The sequence below is a fragment of the Castor canadensis genome, chromosome 9 (genome assembly GCF_047511655.1).
Source record: "Castor canadensis chromosome 9, mCasCan1.hap1v2, whole genome shotgun sequence".
NCBI classification, from domain to species: Eukaryota; Metazoa; Chordata; class Mammalia; order Rodentia; family Castoridae; genus Castor; species Castor canadensis.
Genome location: NC_133394.1, coordinates 123,425,922 through 123,449,198, shown reverse-complemented (window position 1 = coordinate 123,449,198; position 23,277 = coordinate 123,425,922). Strand labels below are relative to the sequence as shown.

The 23,277-nt window shown below is 38.2% G+C and overlaps 1 protein-coding gene across 9 annotated transcripts in view; it reads left to right on the top strand.

Moving 5' to 3' along the window:
• Klhl5 (kelch like family member 5) overlaps positions 1–23,277 on the top strand; it is a 200,906-nt gene that overhangs the window by 74,373 nt on the left and 103,256 nt on the right. For 2 of the 9 annotated variants that reach the window (XM_074042444.1, XM_074042445.1), the window contains one exon: positions 197–5,776. The exons of the other annotated variants lie outside the window; for them this stretch is intronic. In XM_074042444.1, the coding sequence (XP_073898545.1) occupies positions 197–253 (57 nt within the window). In that variant the 3' untranslated portion in view covers positions 254–5,776. Of the gene's footprint in view, positions 1–196; positions 5,777–23,277 lie in introns of those variants that run through there. 9 annotated transcript variants of the gene reach the window in all.

Here is a 23,277-nt window from a genome sequence, read left to right as displayed (position 1 = left end):
AAAAATTAGTCTGAAATTCTGGCATCGGGAGAGGGTTGTGGGAAGGACCAGGCCAGCAGCAAGACTGGAACTATAGGGGTCGGGCAGGAGGTCTTTGTCAGCAAACGCAGACTATCTCATTATTTTACCAACCAGGATAGCATTCTCCACATTTTTTCATCCAGTTCCAACACCTGTCTCTTTGTTTCTTTTTTAGGTCGCTCCACTCTGCCTAGGAAGAGCTGGAGCTTGTGTTGTGACTGTAAAATTATGATTTAGTGCTTTGTTTTCTAAATGAAGATAACCTCTTCCTTTATTAACTTAGTACAGTTACTCTACTATCAATGAATACATTTTTAGTAAATGTGCAATGCCTCATTCCTGGGCACAAAGTGCCTCATCTCAAAGTGAAGATGTTAAAGCAAGGAGAAGTGGCTCCACCAGGATTTCTCAGTATCGAAACCACAGATGGTAGATTACGAACATACGTTCCTGATATAAAATACAAGGACAAATGCACTGCTCCAGTGATCCAGTGCTAGCTAACAATTTATTCATAGTCAAGCTCCTTTTACTCACATTGTCCAGATTTATTTTATTACAGTCCAAACATAACAGATGAAACCTCTAAAACATTATTTTGTAAGTTTATCATACATGAGCTGCAATAACTTTTATTTGTTTAATTATAACCACTATTTGAATGAATACTAAAGGCTATACTGTATAATTTTTTCAAAAACAACTACATTATATATGCTTTGATTGTGGATTTCATTTCTAAAATTGGCTCATACCAATGAATAAAGAAAAACACTAAGCATTAAAACAACAAAGACTAAATAAAGACGATATGATCTTTGGGTCCTCCTTACTCATTCCATTACATCTAGATTCACCAAGAACTACATGTATGATACTCTTTGATTGAAATTAAAACAGGGTGTTTTACATGAAGTTTAAGATATGCAAATTAATGTAGAGAAAATAAGTATTATATACCCTAAAATGTTTTTTCACCTAACTAGTATTTAATTATGTGGATTTGTTTTCTTTTGTGTTACAAAAGATGGTTTGATTTTGTCTTTTGACATTGGCTAAATTGTTTGGGTATTCTTCTGTTCTCAAGTCTGTGTTGGCTCCCCTGCCTGTTTTCTTATGGTTTTGCCAGTTAGAATCCATTCTGCTTCTTTGTAATCAAATGGTTTTGGGGGAATGGACTAACTGAATGTTTGAAAAATATGCTTAAAGTGTTTGTTACTCAAAGTTTTGTACATTCGTAAACTCTTATTACCTATGTGAATGGTAATACTCTCAGTTATTGTTTGCAAAAATGCAGTGGGGGTAACATTTTGTGAAATTTCCTATCAGATGTAAGTCATTAACTTATATCTTAATATAAAATAAGTATGCACTAAATACCCATCTTTCAAAATACAATGTTGTGGTTAATGTATTATGTCAGTGTAGCCTTTATTTTAGTTGCTTTCTTTAAAAATTGAAACAGAATCACTCCTTTTTAAAAATGAATAGATTTTAAATGCACATGAAATGTTTCTACCTTGAAAAAGAAAGTATTTCTTTTCCCATATCAAATCCTATAGTGGTTTTACTAGTGTGCACTAAGGAAATAATGGTATAATGTCATATCATGCATTAATTTAACATTTCATATATTTATTATAGATATAAACTCAAATTATTTTCCTCACAAGGAAAGATCAGGCTATGGAGTATGTTTATGTATTTAGGGGAAGTGAGGTAAGAGGAAGAATAAGTATAAGAAACAAAATAAAAATTTTAGTAACAGAATCCTCAGTAAATTGTCATCTCCTTGAGGAAGCCAAAACCTTGTGATCATTCCTGGGAGTGATCATTATACACTATTGCCCCGTGGCCTGCAGTGGAGACCAGATGCATGTGAAAGTAAAGGCCTGGCTCTTGTCTCCACAGACTTGCTGTCCTTTGTGCAGTTTTCTACTGTGATAAAGTACAGTCCTGAGGCAATACCACTTGTGCTCCTCAAGTCTATTAAAAAGGTCCTTTTCTTCCCAAGTGACAGGGCATGTGCCAAAACCTTCATATCTCTTTTAGTCTAGGGTCTTATAAATCTGGGAAAATATATAGCTCTTCCTTGAATCCACATTGCTGCCTTCACTTTCACTATTAGCCTGTCCGTTGAGATGTCTAGATGCTATTTATTTTAACCCTACCTTATGAAAAATATTTGCTAATAATGGTTCGGTGCTTATGAACAGGAACAAAGATATTTTGCATGCATTAATGCACTTAATCTTCACAATGACCTTATGAGGTAAATTATTTCATTATTCCTTTATTATAGTTAAGGATTTTGGAGCACAGAGAGGTTAGCCCTAAGATTATATGTAGCAAATTAATGGCAGAGCAGGGGTTCAAACACAGGTGGTTTAACTAAGGAGGCTTTACTCTTAACATTCCCACCTGTAGATAGAAAAGCAGAGATCTCATTTCTTGTGAGAGATCATTTGTTGTAGTAAAAGGAAAGTTAAGAGGGTTTATGCCCTTGAGTAATAAAATTTATACCAGCCACACCCATTGGAAAATTTCAGTTCCTTAGTATTTGGGAAAAATTTTGTTTCAATCTCTTACAGAATTTTGTGCACATTTTGCTTTACAAATGTAAAAGCAATGAAACATGATATACATTTCAAGTTTTATAAATATTAGATAAATTGAATATCTTTAGTAACCATAAACAAATTTATTCATCAAAAATAAGTATTATTGTCAACAAATTAGATTGCATAGATGAAATGACCAAATTCCTAGCAACATACAAATGATTAAAACTGTCTCAAGAAAAAATTAAAAAAAAAAATCTGAACAGACCAGTAACAAAGAAAACAAGTCACTAATAAAAAACTCTAAGTCCAGCACTACATGGGTTCACTGGTGAACTCTACCAAACACAAATAAGTAGCACCAATCCTCAAACCCTTCCAAGAATGGAAGAGGGAACACTTTGTAACTCCTACAGGGCCAGCATTACCTTGATACCAAAGCCCAAAAGATCATCACAAGAAAGCAAATAATATCCCTTATAGATATAGAAGTGAAAATGTCAACAAAATACTAGCAGGCCAAATCTAATAGCATTTTAAAAGGATTATGCAACATGACCATGTGAGATTTATCACAGGAATACAAGGATAGTTCAACATACAAAAATTAATGTCATACTCCACATTAACAGAATGAAAGGGGAAAATGTTTTAATTGATTTTTTAAAGCATTTGACTAAATCCAGCACTCTTTCATGGTAAAAACACTCAGCAAACTAAGAAGAGAAGGGAAATTCCTTAACCTAACATTAAAAAATAATCATGAAAACCCACTGCTAACAACATACTCAGTGGTGAAAGATTGAACATTTTACCCCTAAGATCGGGGAAATGTCTTCTTTCTCTTGTGATATTAAATATTGAGCTCAAAGTTCTAGCCAGAGGGCTGGAGGTGTGGCTCAAGAGGTACAGAGCTTGCCTAGCAATTGTGAAGTCCTGAGTTCAATCACACACACACACACACACACAAAGTTCTAGCCAGAGAAATTAGGGCAAAAGAAAAAAGAATTCTAATTAGAAAGAAGTAAGCTGTATTAGTAAATAATATAATTCTATATATTAAAAATTTACAAAAAGATTCAGCCAACTTAAAAATCCAGTAATGTCACAAGATAAAGGGCCACACAAAAGTTGTATACTTCTATACAAAAATCCAAGAAGGATATTAAGAAAACAATTTCATTTGTAATAATTAAACTTGAACAAAACTTAGGAATAAATTTAACCAAGGAGGTGTAAGACTTGTACACTGAAAAGTACAAAACATTGCTGAAAGAAATTAAAGAAGACCTAAATAAGTGAAAGACATCTTGTGTTCACCAGTTGAAAGACTTAACACTGTTAAGATGGCACTATTCCCAAAATTTCTAAAGATTCAGTGCAATCCCTATCAAGATCCCAATGACCTCTTTGCAGAATTGGGAAAGTTCATCCTAAAATTCGTGTCATCACAAGGCACCCAAAGGACAATGGTTCAAGACTGTTGTCTTGAACAAAAGGAGCAATGTTTGAAGGACTCAAACATTTTCTAGTCTCAAAATTTTCTACAAAGTTTCATTAATCAAAACTGTGGAACTAATATAAAAATAAGCATAGCAACCAATAGTATGTAAAAGGGTCCAGAAGTAAACTTTAGTCAATACACTATAGTCAACTGATTTTCAGCAGGAGTGCCAAGATCATTTAATGGAGAAAGAAGAGTCTTTTCAATAAATGGTGCTCAGGCCATTAGATATTCACATGCAAATAATGGAGTTGGACCCTTACATCATACCATGTACAAAGATTAATTTAAAATATATCAAAGACCTACATCCAAAAGCTAAAACCATAAAAACTGAGAAGAAAACATAGGCATAAATCTTTATAACCTTGGGTTTAGCAGTGGTTTCTTCGATATGACACCAAAATCATAAGCAACAAAAGAAAAAAATGAGTGAGACTTCATCACAATTAAACTCTTTTGTGTATCAAAGGATACTACCAAGAAAGTGAAAAGAATGGGAAATAATATTAACAAATTATATGTGGACTAGTATCCAGAATATAAAAGGAACTCCTACATTCAACAGCAAAAAAGACAAAACAATCCAATTTTAAAATGGGCAAAAGACTAGACATTTCTCAAGTGAGGGTATAAGATAGCCAACATTAGTCATTATGCAAATCAACACTACAATGAGATACAGCCTCACACCTACTACTAGATGGCTGTTATTTTAAAAGAAAATCAGTGTTGGAAGGGATGTAGAAAACTTGGAACTTTATTGCTGGTGGGAATGTCAAATGGTACAGCTGCTGTGAAGCAGTTTGGCAGTGACTAAGTTAAACAGAATTACATACGACCCAGCAGTTCCACTCCTGGCTATATACCAAAAACAACTGAAAACAGGAATTCAAAGTAAAACTTGCACACAAATATTCATAGTAGCACTAGACACAACAATCAAAAGAAACAACCCAAATGTCCACCAGCTGATGAATGGGTGGATAAACATCTTGTATATACCCAACGGAATTCATTCAGCCTTAAAGTGAAATGAAATAATGATACATGCTACAACATGGATGAACCTTGAACACATTTTGCTAAGTGAAAAAAGTCGGACATAAAATGCTATGCATTGTTGATTCCTTTTATATGAAATATACAAAATAGGCAAATCCATACAGAAAGCAGAGTAGTGGTTATCCAAGATGAGAGGTAGGGCAATGGGAAGTAACTACTTAAAGAGTAAGGAGTTTCCTTTTGGGGTGATAAAAATGTTCTGGAACTAGTTGCTGGTGATGGTTTTGCAACATGGTGATGGTTACTTACATGGTACCATAATTTTTAAAAAGCTTTATTAAGTACATTGTAATTTTTTAAATGTCACAACAATAAGCATCCTACACACATCACTAGGATTGAAACTCTGGATTTATATGCATCCCAAAGAGGACTTATTTTTCAAGTAAGTGAATTTTTAAAATCTGACAGATTGTTTAGATCTTGTTGCCAGTCTAAGAGAAGAATGAGAAACAATGACATAGAGAAGTTTGATTAGAGTTCCTCCCCAAAGCCTGGAACTTGACATTCCACAAATGTTTTCTAAAAGTCAGAATGCTTCAAAAATTCTGTATACTATTTGGAATTATTGGTATTTTAACTCTTAAAATATATTCAATAAAATAATTTTATTGACTGGATTATACATTTCATGTGTTATGTTTTGAATATGAAATGTCCCCCCACAGGCTCATGTGTTGAAGCCATGGTCCCAGCTTTGTGGCACTATTTTGGGAGATGATGGAAACTTTGGAAGGAATGACTTTGCTGGAGGAAGTGGATCACTGGGGGGCAGGGGTGCCTTGGAAGTTTACACCTGGTTCCTGGTTTCCATCCTCTCTGCTTCCTGTCTGCCATTAGGTGATCAGCCTCATCCTCAGTACCCTGCACCATGATGTTGCCTAAGTGCATGGGGCCAAGCAACCATGGACATGCTGTACATGTTGAGGCAGTACAGCATTTAGGTCTAGCATGTTATTGCTAGCTAAGCCAGACTTACATAATAATGTATGAGCTGCAAGGTCATGGAGGTTTCCACATAGATTTCAAAGGTAGGTCTTGGAGGTCAGGCAATTTGTGACGAGATCAGAATCCCTGCCACCTTGAGAGGGTGATACATGAAGCTGTGAGGGTGAAACCTAAACTCCAACAGAAATCTTAGGATGTTAAGAAGTGCCAGGAGTGTGAAATACCTGCTGAGGAAGTCCACAGGCAATGAGCAGAGCTAGTCTAAGAGAGAAGCTCTGTGGGCTGCAAAAGGCAAGGCGATAGGGGCAGGCTGCCCACGCCTATGGAACTCACATCACAATACCACATGTTCTAAAAACAGAGGTGGAGTTACAGGATTTAATGTTTGCCCTGCTGGGTTTTGGTCTTGCTTTGAGCCTATCCCTCCTTTCAATGGCCATTCCTCCCTTTTGCAATGAGAATATTTACAGTTACCATTCATTGTATATTGGAAGTATGTAACTTTTTTTTTTTTAGAAGCACTCACTGAAAGGAAAATGAAGCAAGAGAGAGAGAGACCAAGAAAGAATCTACAACCTTTGAAAACAGCAGGTCTTTATTAGGGAGAGGAGACCTGAGAGGGACCCTCAGCCATCAGAGTAACACTCTGAGAGGGGTGAGAGCATGCCTGTCTTACAGGTTGGGGTCTTTAAGCATCCTGTAGTGGGAAAAGGGAGGCTGGAGGGGGATGGGCATTAGAAAAAATGACTGTGAGGGGGAATTGGGGAATGTGCTGGAAATTATCCAGAAGGTGATTGGGGCTGGACAGCCAGCCATATGTGTTGTTTTTCTCTGGCTCTTTTATCTGAGGTAGCCATGTTTGCATTGTTTTAGTGTTTCTCAGTATTCCACTCACAGCTAAGAGTTTGCCTTGAGACTCAGAGGAAACTTTGGACTTAAACTTTTTACCATTAGTGTTATTAGTTGTGTGTGTGCTGAGGGGTATTGTGACGTTTCCATATGTGCTTACAATGGACCTTTGTTATATCATATCCACCCCACCATCATTCTCCCTCAGCCCCCTCCCCCGCACTTAAAGCAATTGCATCGGGTTTCATTGTTCATGTTTCACTTTGTAAGTGTATAAAGCACATTGACCATACTCACCCATTATCCACTTTGTTCACCCTTCCTCCTCCCTACTAGTCTCCATCCCCAAATGGGACCTGATTTCCAGTCCTTGGACTTAAACTTTTTTTTTTTTTCTTTTTGGTGGTACTTGGGCTTGAACCCAGGGCCTTAATGCTTGCCAGGCAGGCGCTCTACCACTTGAGTACTCCACCAGCTTTATGTTGGTTATTTTCAAGATGGGCTCACATGAACTATTTCCCAATCTGGCTTCAAACTGTGATCCTCCTGATCTCAGCCTTCCAAGTAGATTGAGCACCTGGTGCCCAGCTGGACTTAAACTTTTAAACAGTATTGGAACTGTTAAGACTTTGGGGACTCTACGAGATGAACTAAATGCACTTTCCATTATGAGATGGTCATGAGCCTTTGGAGGCCAGGGGCAGAATGTTATGTTTTAAATATGAAATGTCCCCACAGGCTTATGTGTTGATGCCTTGGTCCTCAGCTGATGGTGCTATTTTGGAAGGTGGGGCCTAAGAGGAAGGAAGGAAGTCACTGGGGGCATGCTTTTGAAAGTTAACACCTTATCTGCCATCCCTTCCTCTCTCTCTGCTTCCTGTGTGCCAGGAGGTGAGCAGCCTGTTCTTCCACGCATCTGTCTCACCATGATGTTTTGCCTCACAGCAGGCCTGAATCAACAGAGCCAAGTGATGTGGAATGAACCTTCTGAATCTGTGAGCCAAATAAATCTTTCCTCCCTTAACTTGTTTGTCAGGTATTTAGTCACAGTGATGACAAAACTAACTAGCACACCATGTGATATTTTTATTATGTTTCGTACACACAAAAAACCAAGTGCCATTAAAAATTAAAGCCTGCTTTTGACATTTTCATCCTTCTGGGTCATCGATAACTTCTATAGATTTTGTAAGAGTGTGCCAACTCTTCCATCGAAGCCTCTATCCTTACTGCTCAGGCCCATGGAAGTACCGTGTTTAGTTTCTGTCTTCTCCTGGGCAGGAACAACTCTTGACATGTTGTGAATATCAAAGAAACCCAGACTTGATTGATGAGGGCATTAGCATCGTGAGTAGGCCATACTGTCCCCCTGTGTGTCCCTACCCCTGGGTAACTACTTCCTCTGGGCTAATATAATGGGATCTAAACAGTAAACCAGGGAGGTTTGAGGAACAAATTTAGTGCTAGAGTTCATTCCATTTGATCACATTTCTTGTGGGTAATTAAAAAACTATATTTGGGGTATTTTTAAAAGTTTTATATTAGTGAGTTTATATTACTTGTATAATGTATTTGTGCCTAAAAAATAACAGGTTGAGAAGACAAAAGGGGACTCAATAACCATGCAGTTCTGACTGACAGCATGCTTGAGGTGTTAAAAGTTATTCTCACTACACCGTGTTTAAAAATGTGTCAGATTGCTGAATAAATCCTACTTAGAAAAGGTCTATTGCCATTTTTTTAAGATAGTAAAAACCTGAACTTAACTAAAGAACTACTTGAAATTAAAATTTCACTACATTTTTTAAATCCTTTGAAGTTATGCATCTATATAAATGTGTGATAAGCTGAGTTCAGAAAAGATACAGGAGTTAATTTTGTGGGAGGGCAGAGGTCCTTGCTTTGTGGTGGCTGGAGCAATGAGGTTAGGGAAAAGCTGTCATTCATAGAGCTGTTTCTGTGCAGCGACAAGAATAGCTGTACTGTGTGAGAATGTCATAGGAAGAAAACGCTGGGCAATACATTTGGCAAAAGCTGACCTACTTACTTGGTTCTGTATCAGAAATTCAGTGGCAAAGCTGCAGAGAAGGACTGAGGGAGTGAGTTAATCCAACAGAGACTCCCTGTAGCTCAGAAACTGAACAATAAGGCAGTGAGCAGAACGGTGAGGAGGCTAAAGTCAAACATGAACAGAGCATAAATCAACAGGGGGAAAGAATGTCGGTTCCTTACAGAATTGTCCTGAGTTATATTTTTGTATAGCATTTTATCTGCCATTATACCTTTACATAAAAAGCTCTAAGTATTTGTTGAGTATAAATATGAAGTAGACTTGGTGTTGGAGGTGACTTACCCCCAGGGTAGTGGAATGTAGTGTAACAATACCACAGATTCTGAAACACAGAACCAAAAGAACGCAGGTTTCCTTGCTTACATCCTGAGAGGTAGAGGTGGGCTAGGAGAAGGGAGGAGAGGGAGAGTGGGAAGTGGGGAAGCCAGAGCGTACCCAGGAAGAAAGGAGAGCCCTGGTGACTGCAGCATTGCAAATTTGCAGAGGAATGGAGGAAACTGCCAGCTAATCTGTTACTGCACATCCTTCTCTGTACATGACTCTCAAAATATATGGAGACACTGCAGAGCTACAGTCTGCAAGGAGACCATCTACTCAGTCCACCGTCTGTTTCTTTCTGATCCTATTGAAATACCCATATTGGCTGCTCACAGCAAAGCATATTAACAAAGTCATCTGCTTTCTTTCCTCCCAGCAATATTACAACAGGTTTACAAATGTGTTGGCATTTTACTCACTATTTGGGAGGTGGGAAGATTAATTTATCTGTGTAACATAAAGAATAAAAAATAGGGCCACGTGTGGTGCTACACATCTGTAATCCCAACTACATGGGATGAAAAGGTAGGAGAATCATGGTCCTAGGCCAGACTGGGCAAAAGTGCAAGACCCTACCTAAAAAATAAAAGCAGAGAGGGCAGGGGTGTGACTTAATAGTAACACCTGCCTAGCAAGCAAGGCCCTCAGTTTAATCACAGTACCTCCTAAGAAAAGAAAAGGAGGAGGAATAGTCACAGTAAAAGACAGTCATTGTAAAGACTGTATTAGGTGATTCCTTAGGTCCCTTCCTGGCCCCAGTATTCTGAAATATGAGTTAAATATCTTACAACTGTCTCTTGTGAGCCCAACCCACCAGCTATGACATCTTTGGATGTCACACCCAGCCAGAACCCAGAATGGTATGGGTTCTCAATGCCTGAACTACCTAGACAAGTGATTGTCAACCATGGTGTACGTCAGAGTTATGTGTGGAATTCTAAACCGCATAGATGCCTGGACTCCACTCCAGATGTGACATTTTAAAGTCACTCAGATGATTCTGATGTGCTCTCATGAGCTCTGTCCCACACAATGGTGGCTATACTACTTTCAGACTGTGTCACTGCCTGACCAACTTGTTATTCCAGAGCAAACTTTTCAAGCATCCTCAAACACTTCGAGGGGAGTCACTTGCTCACATAATTATGAGATTACAAATCATTATCTGCTTAAGTTCCCTGAAGGCTACCAGGAGGTATTTTACTAGTTTTATTAAGTATGTGCACAGAATGAAATTTATTTTAAAACACCATACTGTTTAGAGGTTTTCACTAAATTGTGTTTTCCCAAATTATACTAAATCTGTGAGTATGAAAAATTACAGAATTTTTTGAACAATAAATAGGATACTTTTATTGAGGATACTTAAGAAGGTATTTGTGATCGTTTAAAGTGGGAGGTATATTTTGAAAAGAGGGACAACTCAGAGCCTACATTGGATTGGGGCTAAGATGTTTAAGTAGATTATTAGATAAATCATCTTGTATAAACTATCCAAAACTTCTGAATAAAATATATTTTCTTTAAAGCACTGAAGAGCAGACAAAAGGATTAAGGATTGTGAGGACAAAACCCCAAGTGAAAGGAGACAGGTGGGAAGATGAGCAGAGTATACTGAAGTTCTTTTGTCCTGAGGGCGGTTGCTAAACTCACAAACTTTCCTTTTGGCTTGGTTGACCTCCCACAGGAGAAAGTCAAAACCTAGGACGTGCCCAAGGTGGAAAGACTTCTCTTATTTGAAGCTGCAGCCACTAGGGTAGGGCCAACTCAAAGGAACACCCACCTGACTCCCACTTGTCAAGAGGCAGTCCCACACACAATCACATGCCTCTGAGTGCCTAAGAAGGTGGTGCTACAGCCAGCCCTGCCACAAAACTGCAGAGAGACTTATGTTACTTGGGTGGAAAAAAAAAAGAAAATCTGAATAGTCCTGTAATTATTTACAAAGAATCTCCTCACAAAGAACACTCAACCTAGATATTTTCCATTGGCAATTTCTACCAGTCAAGGAACAATGTCCTTCTGAATTGTATTTAAACAGAATAAGTGCCCAGGAAATTAAGTACAGAAAATGTCCTTAGGTAAGTGCCATACCTACACATTGTCAATATAGCATTTCTCTCATTTTATCCTCAACAAGACTAAAATATATTGTATTACAGTAAGCAACCCTATAATCATTCAAAATATGGTGAAGACCCTTTTTCTCTACTTCCATCTAGTCTTCTGCATTCTCATACTTTGTTTACTACTGCTATTATGTTATTTAATGTTTGAACATTTTAGACAGTGTTATAAAACCTACAAAATATCAAATGATAGTTTACTTACAAGAATCAAAATCACAGTCCATCCATGGTTGCAGAATAATGACAAGCCCTTTAACCATAATAAAATAATGAATTAATATTAAACATTGTAGTAGCCACCATTTATGATTATTCTGTCCTGGTGGTAATAAAAATTATTCATGTCAATTTTTTTTCACTTACCCACTACATAATATTAGATTGCATCAAATTATTTAAAATTATGCTAATTCACGGTTCTGGGTTGTTTGCTGATACTGTGTAATTAATGTTATTTGGCACATTATCTTCTTTTCCATTAATATACACTGTGCTTTAAAATTTGAGCTACAGAGCCAGGCATAGTGGTGCATACCTGCAATCCCAGCACTGGAAAGGTGAAACAGGAGGATCACCAGTTCAAGGTCAGCCTGGGCTACATAGTGAAAAAAAATTTCTTTTGAGCTAAAAAGTTTCTGTACCTCATTAGCTTCATGCATATTTCTAATCTCAGACATCCAGGTAGAACTATTTAATGAAAGTCTATAGCAAAATTTAACAACGACTATTGGAATAAGGAAAATGATTAAGATTAAAATTCTTATCAGCAGTAATGCAGAGTTCCACAAATGATGACATATTTAGAGAGTCTCTTTTTGAAGGCTAGAATGAAAGAAAAATGCCCAATACAAGATTGTACCTCAGCATCCTAGATCAAAACACTAAAAGAACTGCTATAGATCCGAGGTCAGTAAACAGCGGCCCTTAGGCCAAATCTGTGTGCTGTTTGTTTTTTGCAAATCAAATTTTATTGGAATAGAGATTAGAGACTCTTAGATGAGGAGGCATCTAAATGGAATTGCGTTGAAAGTTCATGTTTTATTAAGTCGTCTTGGTCATTTGTACACTGCCATGTAGAGAGTTTGAGTCATCTTGAATATGTAGCCGACACTTCATGTACATGTTAACTTACTCAGTCTTTACAACGGCCCTTGGAAGTGGGTGAGATTATTCAACCTAGTGGTGTAGAAACTAGCCAGAAAATGCCAGAGCCAAATTTCAAAGCCAGGCCGATCTGTGTGACCTTAGAGCCTTTTAAAAAATCTTTGCTAGATTGCTGCATGGAGATGAATTTGAGCTGTCTTGATTACACAGCTGATACCATGCCAAGGTCAAACACTGTGATGGGTGTCCTCACATCTGTGGCCATTTTAAGTCTTTTCTTTTCTGTGGGTAATAATGGGCTATCATTCTCTAATTCTGCCTGTTATGTGCATGAGTGGACACACACACACTGGCACACACACTAAGTGCCTTTCTATGGTTAAGGGACAAAAGAAGGCTATTTTGGAAAAGATGGCATATTATAATGACCTGAGTGCAGAGAAGCATTGTGGCTATTGTTAAGGAAAAGAGCGAGATGCTGAGTGGAACAGTAGTGAATGGAGATGAGAGGATGCACCATTGATAGGAAGTCATACATCTGTTATTAGAATTTTAATACAATTTGAGAGGCACATTCTTCAAAATCCTAAAGTCAATGTATAGTTGGGTAAAGAAGATCATTCTGTGATGTATCAGTCAGGGACCAATCAGGAGACAGAAATTGCATGGTAATCTAAACAGGGAATGTTTAATACAAAGAGTTATGAACTATAACAAGGGGTGGGACTCACAAGGAATTGGCTGGTTATAAGGGTATAAGATTTGATTTTGCACTGATTTTGAACCTGTTACTGTTTAATAAATGCTAGCAGAAAACATCCATGCATCAGACACAAAGAATTTTATCACTTGTAAGACAGAAAGAAACATCATGTTTGGGCCAATTTCCCTTTCCTCTCAAGTCCCACAGGAGCAATGCAGTGGATCCCAGGTGGGAATTCACTTAGTTTAGGAAATTCACTCCTTTGGAGTCAGTGGTAGGCAGCCCTGCTCTTTGTCCTCAGGGTTTCTCACTGCAAACAGAACCCTGAAGAATGACCCAAGTAAACAGCAGCAGGCAGGTACACTCGGTGGGCACAGAACACTGTGGCAGATTGCCCATCCCCTTCTTTCAGCATTGCCTACTAACAAAACTTAACATTGTGCTGCCTGGCAGGTAATGAAGATTATATTTGGAAATAGGAAGCAGCACATTGAAAACTGACAGATACAATCGTTACTAGTACCAGGCACACAACTTTACTTTATCAGTAAAGATATGGGCTGAAAATATGAAAGAAAAGAAGAGCCAATCCATTTTAATAGTTCTCTCTCTCTCTCTCAGAAACAGAGAGAGAGAAAGTAAGAGAGAAATCTCCACTATGTTTTGAAGTTACTTTAATTCTAAAAAACATTGTCCTTGGCCCTTAAGGGACCCTGAGGAACTCATAGAGAATGGGGCACAGGCAACTAACGATGAAGTAATAGTCTAGGCATTGCACCTCTGATTTATTTTAACACAAAAGGGTAAAGAAGATAAACAGTGGCTCAAACATACAACCCCAGCTGCTCAGGAGGTGGAGATTAGGAGGATCATGATTTGAGGCCAGCCTGGGCAAAAAAGTTTGCAAGATCCCATCTCAATCAATGGCTGGAGACAGAACACATGCCTGTCATCCCAGCTACACAGGGAAGTACAAATAAGAGAATTGTGATCCAGGCTAACCCAGACATAAAGTGAGACCCTATCTCAAAAATAACTAATGTGAAAAGGGTTGGCAGAGTGTCTCAAAGCAAGTGTGAGGCACCCAGTTCAACCAGCAGTAATATATATATAAATTCTAATACAAGCAGGTGAGTAATACATGAGATGAATAATGAGGCACTAAGAGAATTGAGAGAAAGAAGTGTGATATCTAAATTTTGTTTAAGATGTGACTCTCTTCAATGGCCATTGTACCTTGAATAAATATATTAAGATTTATACAGAACATATTAAACTAATTATGGGCATTACGCATTTTCAGAACTGAGTTCAGTTTAGCTTAGTAAACATTTGTAGACTATCTAGAAGATATTCATTAAAGAATGCAATAAATTTTATTTAATGACTGCCTAACATAATCTTATGAGATATTCTCCTACATTGTTTGTTGCCAGTGGATCAATAAGTATATTGATCATCTCTTCAAGTGGCAGCAAATTTCTAATATTTTCTATAGAGAGGATAGAAAGATAACACTTTCCTTGATAATTTCAGCTTCACAACTCTCTATTGATGATATGTAAATTTTTAGAATTATTATCAAATTGGGGAAAACTCTGGGCATCATTTCTCCTCTATTTTCCTGTACTTCCATGCTTCCCCTACTTTTAAGACACAGTTCTATCGTGACACAGCCCCAAGCCCTGCACCGTCATGTCGTCAGGTCAGCTAGCAATAACAATTATACATGAAAAAGGGCACTGAAATTTAACCATTGATTTTTGTCAATTAGCAGTTTCTATGAAGTAGAAACCATTGTTTTGGTAAATATTTAACAATTGACCCTCCATTGAAAAAATCTCCAGTGGGTAGCATTTGCTAATTTGAATGGTATAAATACTTCCATCAGGTACAAACTACCAATGTGACATCACTAAATGGAAAGTAGGGAAGAATTGTACACAACCAGTGTCCTGACAGTGTAATAGGCTACAGCATGGCTGTGAGTAAGAAGACAAGAGCCAGATTACCCTGGGTTGATAGGGAACTGACTGAAGTGTTTTTCCTCAGGGAAAAATAAGGAACATAAGAGGTCTGGTGAGACTGTAACTGCATTTGATTCACATGCCCCAAATAACTGTCTCATTTATTTTTAAAGTACCTAAAAAGCAGCTTAATTTTCCTCCTGTGAAATCATGAGTCATCAATATCAACCAAGCAAAAGGAATTTAAATGTTGCCAGTCATGGGGGTTCACTACTGTAATCCCAGAGGCAGGAGGATCATGAGTTCAAGGCTACCCTAGGCAAAGATAGCAGTGAGAATCTTTCTAAAAAAAAAAAAGGCTAAAGACACAGCTCACATGGGACAGCACCTGTCTAAGCATGTGCAAGGACACAGGTGTAGTCCCCACCTTGTACACACTGAGAGGTCTGGAGTAAGAGGGAAGCTGCCTAGCCCACAGGCAGAATAGCTTTCTGGGGCCAACAGCAGCTCTATGTATGCAAAGCAGTGAAGCTTCTAAAGAGAACTCAGCCCAGGTGCTGACAACTGACCATGACTGGCCTAACCCTCAGCCCATAACAGCATCAACTTGTGCATTTGTTGCTATTGTGGCAATTTGGGCTCTCCTCTATTTTTTTTGTTTCCTTCTTTCTTTCTTTCTTTCTTTTTTTTTGGCAGTACTGGGGCTTGAACTCAGGGCCTTCACCTTGATCCACTCCACCAGCCCTATTTTGTGAAGGATGTTTTGAGATAGGTTTTCTTAAACTATTTGCCCAGACTGGCTTCAGACCATGATCCTCCTGATCTCTGCCTCCTGAGTAGCCAGGATTACAGGTGTGAGCCACCAGCACCTGGCTTGGTTTCTCCTCTTTGAGTGGTCCTGAAGACTGAGCCCTCAAGATAAGACTCCTCAGTAAGAAGTCAACCTAATAAAATTGCAGGAGATATCCATCCCAACAGATGTGCAAATCACAATGTAGAAAGACAAGAAATAAGAAAAGCAAGACAATATGACTCCTCTGAAAGCTAATGGCTCCTTAATAACCAAATTGAAAGATACTGAAATGGATGAAATGCCAGACAAGTAATTCAAAAGTCTACTTACAAAAATGATCAATGACTTTAAACAAGATTCAGCTGAATTCATGAGGTAGAGGAGTTAAAATACAAATGAAAGGTATAGAAAACCTCTTCAAGGAAATTGTAGCAGAAAATTTCCCAAATCTAGGGAAAGATGGACATCCAAATATAGGAGGAATATAGAACCCCAAACAGATATGATCAGAAAAGAACCTTTCCATGTCACATCATGGTCAAAATGTTAAAACTACAGGATGAAGAAAGAATATTGAAGCTAGGCACTAGTGGTTCATGCCTGTAATCCTAGCCACTTGGGAGACAGAGATCAGGAAGATTGCAGTTCAAGGCCAGTCCAGAAAAATAGTTCATGAAACCCCATTTCCAAAATAACCAGAGCAAAATGGACTAAAGTGTGGTTGAAGCAGAAGAGCACCTGCTTTGCAAGTGCAAAGCCCTGAGTTCAAACCCAAGTACCACCAAAAAAAAAAAAATTGAAAGCTGCAAGAGAAAAACATCACCTTACTTATAACAGCAAACAGATCAGCATAACATCAGATCTCTCAGCAAAAACCTTAAAAACCAGGAAAGCATGGAATATTTCAACCTCTGAAAGTAAATAACTGCCAATCAAGATTACTATATCTAGAAAACTTATTCTTTAAAATTGATGGAGAAATAACTTTCCAACACATATTTTTAAAAAATGACCACTAGCTAGCATTGCAGAACAATCCTACATAGAGGTAAAGAAGAGAGACACAAGAGATCAAGAAAGAATATATCACAGGAGAGGAAGAGATAAACAAATGAAAAGAAGGAAAGAACCAATGCTTAACTCAGTAAACCAGCAAACTCCTAAGAGAAACAAGGGAGAAGGGAAAGAATAAACAGCACTGAGAAACAACCAGGAAAAAAAAGGAATCAGCAAATAACTCTGATTAATAACATAAATGTAAATGTTCTTAACTCTCCAATTCATAGACACAGACTTCTGATTGGATTAAAAAGCCCAACTATTTGTTTTCTGCAAGAGACAAACCCCACTGGCAAAAATACACTCCAATTGAAAGTGAAAGGATGAAAAATGATATGCTAAGCAAATGGAAACCAAAAGCAAGCAGAAGCTATACTCATATCAGACAAAGTAGATTTAAGCCAAAATTAGAAGAGATACAGAAGGTCAAAATTACTACATGTGAATAAAGGAAACAATCCATCAAAGATATGATGATTATAACTTCATATATACCAAATGTTGGCACACCCAGTTTCATTCTTTGCATACCTTGAGCTGCTAATGATGGACCTTAAGTTCTCAGAAAAATAAGAACAAGCTAATTACAAAATTAGTAGATGGAAAGAAATAATAAACATCAGGTATAGATTAATGAAGTGGAGACTAAAAGAACACTACAAAGAATCAATGAAATAAATAAATTGGTATTTCTAAAAGATAAATAAGACTGACAAACCCTTAGCCAAACTAACAAGAGAAAGAAAAGACACAAATGAATAAAATTAGAGATAAAAGGGGGATATTGAAGTAGATCAGTGAGATATTGTGAAATGGCCATGTTACCAAAAACAATCTATAGATTCAATGCAATCCCCATCCAAATCCCAATGACATTCTACACAGAAAAAAAACAGTCCAAAAATTCATATGGATACACGAAAGACCCAGGGAATATTTTGAAAACTTGCAGTTCAATAAACTGGAAAATCTAGAAGAAATGGATAAATTTATATGACCTACCAAAACTGAACCAAGAGGATACAAACAAAACATCTATAACAAACAATGTGATTGAAGCAGTAATAAAGAGTCTCCCAACAAAGAAAAGCCCAGGACTGGATGGATTCACTGATGAACTCTTCAGGCCTTCAAAGAACTCACACCAATGCTTCTGAAACTATTCCATAAGATAGAAAAAAGAGACTCCTCCACACCTCCAGCCTGCGCAGAGCATCTCCACTTCACATTAAACAGAGAAACCAGGATGGCTCCTGCACCGCCACCAGACGCCAGTGCCCAGACGGCTTGGGAAGACACAGACCACAAGGTGAGCTAAGCGGTACACGGTACTCCCACAGACAATCCTGGGCCAGATCAGCATAGCCCCCTGGACAGACCAACCCTCACCCAGGGATAAAAAGAAAAACTGAATAATAAGCAATAATAAAACAAAAAGACACGTAACAAAGAAGGTGGGGTGCCCTGAGCGCCGAGGGGAGGGAGGGGATCCCTCACGGAACTGTAAATAAACAAACTGGCAGAAGAAGGCAGGAGCAGCGGCACCCACCCAGCAATCAGGAGCGGGAAAGCTTGTAAAAGTGGTGGTGGGGGGAAAACTCCACAGGAGGGGGAAGACCCACTTCCCACATGAACTGTAAACAAACACCCAGGCCTGAGAAAGTGGGTGCAGTGTCACCTCCCCCAGTGTGGTTGGAAAGGGGAAAACTTGTATCAGTGGCATCCCACACAGGAGAACTCTTGAGTAAACAAAGCCTGCAGGGCCAGGTGAGTGTTATCTCACTCCTGAGATCTGCATAAATAATGCCTCCAGCAACAGCAGGCTGACAGCAGTGGGCAGGCAAGCCACAGCTGCAGATACCATTCACAGAACTGTCTCCAGACTCTTGTTTTTCTCTCTCCCTACCTTTGATGAGACAATAACCAAACTACACCTGCATGCTAAAAAACTTACTGAAACTGTATTGCATTTGAGCTTGGGACACTTGGTGGGGTTTTTTTTTTTTGTTTTGTGCAGTTTAGTTTTATTTTGGTTTTTCCAGTCCTTTTCCCCTTTGATGAGACAACCACAGAAAAACTTCTGAGGCACCATCACCAGGATTGGAGGCTGAGGGACTAACACCAAAATTATTAAGACTGAAACTTTATTGCATTTGAACTTGGAGATATTTTTTAAATTAATTTATTTATTTTAGTTTACTTTTTAATTTATATATTTTTTTCATTTATTTTTTATTTTTATTTATTTATTTTATTTTTTATTTTCAATCCTCTCTCTGTCTCTCTAATGCCTGTTCAGCTTACGGTTTTTGCAAAACAAAACGGAAGGCCAATCCAGCAGAATAGAACAAACAGAAGACAGAATCTCAGAACTCAAAGATGAAATGGTAATTAAAGGAAAAACCGAAGAACTATTAGTTAAACAACTCAAGACCTGTGAAAAGAAAATGCAGGAACTCACCAACTCCATCAAAAGACCAAACCTGAGAATCATGGGCATTGAAGAAGGAGAAGAGGTGCAAGCAAATGGAATGCGTAATATATTCAACAAAATAATAACAGAAAATTTCCCAAATCTAGAGAAAGATATTCCCATATAGATGCAAGAGGCATCCAGAACACCAAACAGACCAGATCAAAATAGAACTACTCCACGACATATCATCATTAAAACAACAAGTTCAGAAACTAGGGAAAGAATATTAAAGGCTGTAAAAGAGAAAAAACAAATAACATACAAAGGTAAACCCATCAAAATCACAGCAGACTTCTCAACAGAAACATTAAAAGCAAGAGCTTGGGGAAAGATTTTCCGGGCACTGAATGAAAATAACTTCAACCCCAGGATACTCTACACAGCAAAACTATCATTCAAAATAGATGGAGCAATAAAAGTCTTCCATAATAAGCAAAAACTAAAACAATCTGTGACCACAAAGCCACCACTACAAAAGATTCTTCAAGGGATTCTGCACATAGAAAGTGAAACCCAACATAACTATGAAAGGGCAGGCAGTACCAAACTACAGGAAAAGAATAAGCAAGACAGTAGAGAGTAACATCAATTTAGGTACAATCAAACCTTCAAACAACTAAGACAACTAAATGACAGGAATCACCACATACCTATCAGTACTAACGCTTAATGTTAACGGACTTAATTCACCCATCAAAAGGCACCGTTTGACGAAATGGATTAAAAAGGAAGATCCAACAATTTGTCGCTTACAGGAGACCCATCTCACCGACAGAAATAAGCATAGGCTTAGGATGAAAGGCTGGAAGAAGATTCACCAAGCCAATGGCCCCCGAAACAGGCAGGAGTAGCAATACTTATCTCTGACAAAGTAGACTTCAAACCTACATTGATCAAACGAGATAAAGAAGGACATTCCATACTAATAAAAGGGGAAATAGACCAAAAGGAAATAACAATTATCAACCTACATGCACCCAATGTCAACGCACCCAGTTTCATCAAACATACCCTGAAGGACCTAAAAGCATATATTAACTCCAACACAGTGGTCATGGGAGACTTTAACACCCCATTATCATCAATAGATAGGTCATCCAAACAAAAAATCAATAAAGAAATTCAAAATCTAAAATATACAATAGATCAAATGGACCTACTTGATGTCTACAGAACATTTCATCCAACTTCTACACTATATACATTCTTCTCAGTAGCCCATGGAACCTTCTCCAAAATAGATCATCTCCTAGGGCACAAAGCAAGCCTCAGCAAATATAAGAAATCTCCCTGTATAGCTATCTTTACCTCAAATGAGCAAAAATGCTATGTCTTTCATATTATCTCCTATGTTTTCTCTTCAACAAAAAGAACAAGAGGGCAGAACAGGTTCTGCCAGGAAGTAGTGGTTGGGAGGGGAGAGATGGCCCAAACAATGTATACACATGTAAGTAAATGTAAAAACGATTAAAAAAAAAAAAAGATCCCCAGCACCACACACACACTCACACACACACTAGAAACTCTCAGTATTTCTGCTCAATTTTCCTGTGAACCTAAAACTGCTCTAAAAAGTGAAAACTATTTTAAAGTTTGTGCTGTGTGATAGGATGAATGAGAACATGGCATCATTTCTGTGATATGCCTGCCAAATATGTATAATCCAAATCCATTCATGAGAAAATGTCAGACAAATTAAAACTGAGGGTCATTTTACAAAGAAACCAGCGTGGGATTTTCAAATGTGCTAAGGCATGTGAATTGAGGAAAGACTGAAAAACCGTACAAGATTGAAGACTGAAGAAACTTTCTTTTTGGTGGTACTGAGGTTTGAACTCAGGGTCTTCTGCTTGATTGGCAGGTGTTCTACCACTTGAGGCATGTCCTTAGCCCTTTTTGAATATTTTTAGCTTTTTGCCTAAGACTAGCTTCTGCCGCAATCCTCCTACATACGTCTCTCAAGTACCTGAGATCACAAGTGTGCACCACCATGCAACACATATCCTAAACTGAATCCTCCTTTGGACAGAACTCAGAGCCTTACCCATGCTAGGCAAGCCCTCTACCACTCAGCTATAGCTCCAGCCTGCAGAACAAATTTCTTGCCTCCCTCATATACATAAGAAATATTAATGAAGCTGAAATGACCTATGAATAAGTCGATTGTTGAAAACTGCACATCCAATCTTGGAATTGCCCATGACAGTTTCTTCACATATCACCCCATCAAACCCTTTATCCTGGGGATATGAAATAGAATTTATTAAAATGAACCAACTTGTGAGACTGCAAATGGAGTAGACAAAATTCTACTTTCTATCTCTTCCCCTTGGGAAATTCTTAGAAGCAAATTGCTATCATTCTCTGTGGAAAAGAAAAGCAAGGTGAGTGTGTCCCAGAAAGAAGCACCAGACCTGCAAAATTATCATTTTTATGAGTTTAAGGTGACATTTACATTAAAATATCTTGCTAGCGACAAGTCAAATGGAGGGAAACTTATTTTTAACCATAACTTAGTTATGGTTTCCAGGTCAGAGGAAAAGTAAAAAAGAGAAGGGTCAAAGGAGGTGTGAACATACACCAAACTTCGTCAGTTAAAACTTAAGAGAAAAATCAAGAGACCAAGAAGAAGTTAATGTACACTGAATATTTTAATTCCCTACCCCCATTTAAATATGTCTGTATCCCTGACCTATGTTAAACACTCCTAGGTCTCATTTTTCAATCCTTACAGGATGTTGTGGCTGAGAGCAGCCATAATTTGACAATCTGAAGGTTTCAAACTACTGAATCATAAGAGATTTGGACCTCATTTAGAGTTTTTTTGGGTGGAAAACACACGAACATCTATAATGTCTTCTAAGTCTTTCTTTGAGAATATTGTTTTCAAGATTATTTTAAACAAATTTCCTGTATTAGTTAGCTTTTTTATTGCTGTGACAAAATACCTGACATAAATAGCTTAAAAGAAAGAAAGATTTCCTCCTGTCAGAGGATTCATCCATGGTTGCTTGGCTCCATGCATGCACATGGACAGAACACCATGGAGGCAGAAGTGTGTGGTAGGTAGAAGAGCTTCTGCATCTCTGCTTCTTCAGACAGGAAGCAGAGAACCAGGCAGGAATGGGCCAGCTGCAAGATACTCTATATGACCCACCTCTGTTGACCTACTTCCTCCAGGGAGGTCCCACCTTCTAAGGTTTCTAGAACCCCAAAATAGCTCCACCAGTTGGGGCCCAAGCATTCAGTGCATGAGCCTGTGCGGGTTTCATACTCAAACTTCTCCTGGCTCCCAAAGGTTCATATGCATCTCGTGTTGAACTAAATGCAAGATCATTTAGTTCATCTCTAAGAATTCCCAGTGTCTTGACCGTTCCACCATTGTCCAAAAGTCCAAATTCAAAATCTTTTCTGAGATTCAAGGCAACCTCTTTATCTGTGAGCCCTGTCAAAAAAAATAAAATTACATGCTCTCAATACACTATGGTACAAAATAAACATTCCCATTCCAAAAGGCAGGAATAGGGAAAGAACAAGGAAGGATGGGATCAAAGCAAGACCAAAACTCAGCAGGGCAAACATTAACCCCCACAACTCCAGGTCCAGCATCTAGGGCACCTGGTGTCATGATGTGAACTTCAACAGACTTGGACAGTCCTACCCCATCTGCAGCCCACATGGTCTCTCTTTCCTTGGCAGGTGCTCCGTG